At 36.7% G+C, this 5746-nt stretch overlaps 1 protein-coding gene across 1 annotated transcript; it reads left to right on the top strand.

Annotated features, from left to right (window-relative positions):
* The first annotated feature begins 300 nt into the window (after positions 1–300).
* LOC127100607 (3-oxoacyl-[acyl-carrier-protein] synthase I, chloroplastic) lies at positions 301–4832 on the top strand. Its single transcript, XM_051037843.1, has 7 exons — positions 301–947; positions 1035–1466; positions 1770–1943; positions 3839–3952; positions 4077–4178; positions 4328–4394; positions 4503–4832. The coding sequence occupies exons 1-7, from the start codon at positions 489–491 to the stop codon at positions 4568–4570; spliced, it is 1416 nt and encodes a 471-aa protein (XP_050893800.1). The 5' UTR covers positions 301–488; the 3' UTR covers positions 4571–4832.
* The last annotated feature ends 914 nt before the right edge of the window (positions 4833–5746 follow it).

Below are 5746 nucleotides of genomic sequence, written 5' to 3'. Positions count from 1 at the left end.
TTTCAAATAAAAGTTAATATTTTATCACATTATTTTTTTTATTTAGGCATTGGAATTTTGTTTTCAAGAATATAAGGACAACTTAATGTAAAAATATTTTACATTAATAATTACGTTCAATATTAAAATTTAAAACAATAAAGTAATAATAATTTTAAATGTTTTTTTTATGAGTTAACCTACTTATAAAAGATAAAATTAAATAGGAGCGGATCATCTGCTATGAACCACCTAATGTGGGGGTGGACATGTCAAACTTGCCACTCCATTTATATTTTATAGACTCCGGAATTTCCAAGGCAAAAAAACATTGTAATTAACGTTTTATTTAATTCTAAACAAAATCATTTCACAAAAAAAATAGTCCAAAAATTGGTAGAAACAAGAAACTATATCTCCATTAAATAGCTTCGAGTTGATGACAAATTAGCAAACACTTGTTACTCTCTGTCACGAGCTTCGTACTCTCCGTCATTTCATCAAACACAATGCAATCACTTCAGATTCAGCAACTACCTTCCACTCTTCGTCCGTCTCCGCTCGAACCGCTTCGAAGGAAATCTCCCAATGTCGCCGGGAAAACCAAACTCGCGTCGAAGAGAGTCTCGGTTGTCGCCGCTGCGGCTACTACTGCAGCACCGCAGAGACAGAAGGACCCGAAGAAGCGGGTTGTGATTACTGGTATGGGGTTGGCTTCTGTGTTTGGAAATGATGTTGATGGTTACTACGAGAAGCTTCTTGCTGGTGAGAGTGGGATCACGTCGATTGATAGATTTGATGCTTCGAAGTTTCCGACGAGGTTTGCTGGTCAGATCCGGGACTTCAGCTCTGAGGGTTATATTGATGGGAAGAATGACCGGAGACTCGATGATTGTCTCCGGTACTGCATTGTTGCTGGGAAGAAAGCACTTGAGCATGCTGGCCTCGGCGGTGTAAATCTCTCTAAGGTTTTGTGATTTTTTTCCTTTAGATCTGTATTTGTTATATCTGAATTGAACTGAATGGAACCCTAATTGTTTTTTTTTGTATTGTAGATTGATAAGGAGCGTGCTGGTGTTTTGGTTGGGTCTGGGATGGGTGGTTTAACGGTGTTTTCTGAAGGGGTTAAGAATTTGATTGAGAAAGGACATAGGAAGATAACACCTTTTTTTATTCCTTATGCTATTACGAATATGGGTTCGGCTTTGCTTGGGATTGATTTGGGTTTCATGGGTCCAAACTATTCTATTTCAACTGCTTGTGCTACTTCGAATTATTGCTTTTATGCTGCTGCCAATCATATTCGTAGGGGTGAGGCGGATTTGATGATAGCAGGTGGGACTGAAGCTGCTATTATTCCTATTGGTTTGGGGGGTTTTGTTGCTTGCAGGGCACTTTCTCAGAGAAATGATGACCCTAGAACTGCTTCCAGGCCTTGGGATAAAGACCGTGATGGTTTTGTTATGGGTGAAGGTTCTGGAGTTCTGGTAAGGATTTGTTTGTGCTGTTCTTAATGTTTTCTTTTTGTTGGCTACTTTGATTAACAATATAAAAGTATACATGATTGAGTCAAATTCAATTGCATCACCATGATGGCTCTTAAGACAGAAATTTTGCAAGACTGTCATGAACTTTGCAACAACACTATCTTTTTCTCCGTGCTTGCCACCAAAGTGAATAATTTTAAACCTTCTTTCATGTAGTGGCTGTTTTGTGTGTGTCCTTTTTTATTTGTGGCTCCTCTACATGCTAGTTTTCTATATCGTAAAGAGAGTACTATAACTTAACAGGTATTGGAAAGCCTTGAACATGCCATGAAGCGAGGTGCACCTATCATTGCTGAATACTTGGGAGGTGCTGTGAACTGTGATGCTCATCACATGACTGACCCAAGAGCCGATGGACTTGGTGTGTCTACATGCATCCAGAGCAGCCTTGTAGATGCTGGTGTGTCCCCTGAAGAGGTACTTTTTTTTTTCTTTTCCTTTTACCAGGCTTACCATTTTTGCTCATAATTGTATCTGTTTAATGGATTGTCGGTCTCTCTTTTCTCATTGAATTCACTGTGCTTACTTCTTTGGCATGGTTTTTTGATTCAATCTCACTCTACTTTTCTGTTTGCTTTGTATTCATACTGGATGTGTGTTTTCAACATCTTTTGGTACATGATCCAATAGGGGATGACATGGCGTGCATGAAAAATAGTTTACATCTCTTGTAAAGCTGCTGCTATGTAATTATGATTTCACGTAATTCTACAAGATTTTCTGGCATTGAGTTCTAGATAAATAGATGTGAAGAAGTTACAATCCAATGGCATAAATTAGGATGCATGTGAAGCTTTTTGCACAAACAGTGTGGGGTGTGGGAAGGGGAGGGACTATGGTGTTAGTATCTAGGGGTATGATAAATCAGGAGATTTAAGTGAAGAAAAGACAAGAAAAAACTGCATAGCGAGAGACCTTTTGAAGGGAGAAACTAAGGCCTCTAGGAAACCTTGGCTAACTAAATGTACCCATTTTAGTTATTTCTGTTCATTTCTCTCTTGTATTTCAGCATACTTGAGCCGATATCAGTACCAGGATGCTATATACAATATACATGCTGTTTTTATTTTTGTTATATACTCCAGTTTCTAGCAACTGGTGTCAGAGCTCTCAAAATCTTGGGAGCTGAATATCTAGATGGAGGGAAGCGGCGGAGAAATGCTTTAAAACTTGAATTAGGAAGAAAAAGGATGTCCAGATGAGATATTATGAAATGATCCTCTCTAGAAATATTTTTGTGAATTAGGATCAAAATACTTGGGTTGGGATAAGGATTGAAAGGTGAAGGAAGAATCGGAGAAAGAGATCCATGATAGAAACTAAGAACAGTGAGAAAATGTCGAAAGAATCTGAGAATATTAAAATACATGGTGATATAATTAATAGTATAAAAGTATAAATATGTAGTAGTTAATATTTGATAGTAATTATACTATCATTTTTTAAATATTTATCTTATATATTTAATTGTTATATGAAAAGAAAATAAATTACTCTAAAAGAAATATAATGAAAAATACTCAACCGTCCTTCTTTTTCCAAGAACTCAGCCTCTGCTCATTTATGATAAAAAGAAGACTTTTAGAAAATTGGGCTGTCTTTTTCTTCTCAGAGGCCTTTTTTCTTTACCCCAATAGAACGATGTGTTTCCTAGGCGCACTTGTTTGATCCCAAGAACAAACCATTTGTGTGATTAAATTGTTATAAGACCATATATCATGATATTCTTCAATATTAAAAAAACTCGAAAATATTAAAATATAGGCCTAGCCCTCCCATACAGACTGATATTCTATTAATCCAAACCTTCCAAATTCCTTGGGCCAGTTGTATTTTTTTTTCATTTACTTTTTCTGTTTCTTTTTTTCATGTGATTTAAGGTACTGCTGCTGATATTACACCGATGTCATCAACATAGTGATAAATATGCATATGCATACTGTTTTCTTTGAGTAGTCTGATCCAGTTTCTTTAGTAAGTTAACATGATGATGGAAATGATGTGTGGTTAGAGCATACTAAAAACAGCAATTGGATGTAATGTAACGCCCCAAGTTAGTGCCTCCTCTGCTACCAATCAGTTTATACCTAGCTACTCGCACATTCATCAGGTCAAATAGGGGGCTTAAGCTACTGATAGAAATAAGAGGAAAGAGAGTTTGTTAGGCCATTGCTACATGTTGATTTGTCTGTTTTAGAAGATAGCCTTCATGTCTGATTATTTTTTTTACTTATACTCTTGTTACTGATTAATACATACCATAAATTAACAAAGTGAATTTTTTTGTTACTGATTAATTTGCTTATTTTCAGGTCAACTACATAAATGCACATGCAACTTCCACTCTTGCGGGTGACTTGGCAGAGATTAATGCTATCAAAAAGGTTTTCAAGAACACCTCTGGCATCAAAATTAATGCCACCAAGGTATTTTCGCGCCTCATTGGCTTTTATTTGCCGGTGAAAGCTTTCTGTCTTCTAGATTGTAGCAGGTTATATTTTAGTAATTCCGTGGCCATTACCTGATGGATATGTTCTTCTTTGTTATCAGTCTATGATAGGGCACTGCCTTGGTGCAGCTGGTGGTTTGGAAGCTATTGCCACAGTGAAAGCCATAACAACAGGATGGTTGCATCCATCCATCAATCAATTCGTAAGTTTGCCTTCATTCTTTGTTTTTCAGGATTAGGATTGTTGTCTTTTCAGGTCAAGACGCGTTGTTTCCGTTGCTGGGTGATTGGGGTGGGCAAAAGAGATGTTGTGTTTCTTTTTTCATAATGTTTGCCTTGGTATTGAGTGCAGAACCCAGAACCTGCAGTTGATTTTGATACAGTGCCAAATGTTAAGCAGCAGCATGAAATTAATGTTGGTAAGATTCTAAATAATTCAACGACCAGTGTGTTTTCATTTTGACACAACTAAGACCATAATTTGAACCATTATTAACTTAAGAGAGCATTCTTTTCTTTTTTACCAGGTATTTCAAATTCATTTGGATTTGGTGGACACAACTCTGTTGTGGCATTTTCCGCTTTCAGGCCCTGATTTCCAAGCTTGGTTGCACATCATGTAGAACATGGAATCCAAATTAATTGAAATTTTGTTCTCTCTACATCATTGAGGCTATTTATTTAATGAGTTCATAATATATAAAAGCTGTAGTTCTGTAATTGTTAATTTTATGCTAATTGTGAACAGACACTTATAAAGACTATTTTGCTGTAAAACTTTTTAAATGTAGCACGGAGATTTCATTGGTTTGAAGTTATAAAGCGGATAGAAAGTGTTGAAAGAGCTTATTTAAACATTCTGCCTTGTTGTTAATCAACGCTATTTATTACAAAGCATGTATCTGGCATACTTCATGTTATTAAATCTTTGTTGGCTATATTTGAGTCAGATAATAGCCTTTTACACGATACTACACTAAAAATATTAGTTCATCCTTCAATAAAATTTACAATAATATACTCATTGAAATTAAAAAAAAAAACTTAGTTTATCCATCAAATAAAAATCACTTAGATATATTTATCTTTAAAAATATAATAGATTTAGGTTTTTTTACAAAAATAACCCACTTTTTCAAGGAAATTTCCAAAATACCCCTGGTTTCAAAAAAATTCCCAAAATACCCCATTTTTAGGAGGAGTCGCCAATTGAATTGGAGACTCCTCTTAAAACTTGAATGGAGGCGCCAATTGGATTGGCTAGGGCAGGTGCCCTAGCCAATGCCCTAGCCAATCCAATTGGCGCCTATGTGTAGGTTTTAAGAGGAGTCGTCAATTCAATTGGAGACTCCTCCTAAAATGTATTTTTTTTGTGTTTTATGGTATAAGTGAAAGATAAATTTGATATAAGACGACTTGATATTAATAAAGTTTGGAGTTTACACAAAGAAACCTAATGGTGATGACCGAGATCACCTAACCGACCTCCGGTCCCACATCCTCTAGCTACCCTAATCCTTGGCCCTAACCCACGTTGACGATTCTGCACCAGTGTTTGATCATCTGAGGGGCCAGGAGCGTCACTACCAACTACAGGAGAATGTCCGTTGAGGTATTTAGACAAGTCAGCATAGTCTTCAGTATGCATCGATGGTGTACCGCCATAACTGAGCTCATGACCCATGCCAGAGAAGTTGGGATGTGGTTGACTCATGGATGGGCGACCGGGACAGTTGAAGGGAGACATGGGTGTGAATGATGCGTCGAGGAA

Source organism: Lathyrus oleraceus, chromosome 7, assembly GCF_024323335.1.
Source record: "Lathyrus oleraceus cultivar Zhongwan6 chromosome 7, CAAS_Psat_ZW6_1.0, whole genome shotgun sequence".
NCBI lineage: Eukaryota > Viridiplantae > Streptophyta > Magnoliopsida > Fabales > Fabaceae > Lathyrus > Lathyrus oleraceus.
The sequence above is the reverse complement of the archived record's forward strand: the minus strand, read 5'-3'. Positions and strand labels throughout refer to the sequence as shown.

Coding starts and splice junctions, on each gene's coding strand:
- LOC127100607 (XM_051037843.1), top strand. CDS start 489: ATGCAATCACTTCAGATTCAGCAACTACCTTCCACTCTTCGTCCGTCT. Junction 1,944..3,838: donor CTGGTGTGTCCCCTGAAGAG/GTACTTTTTTTT, acceptor GCTTATTTTCAG/GTCAACTACATAAATGCACA. Junction 3,953..4,076: donor TCAAAATTAATGCCACCAAG/GTATTTTCGCGC, acceptor CTTTGTTATCAG/TCTATGATAGGGCACTGCCT.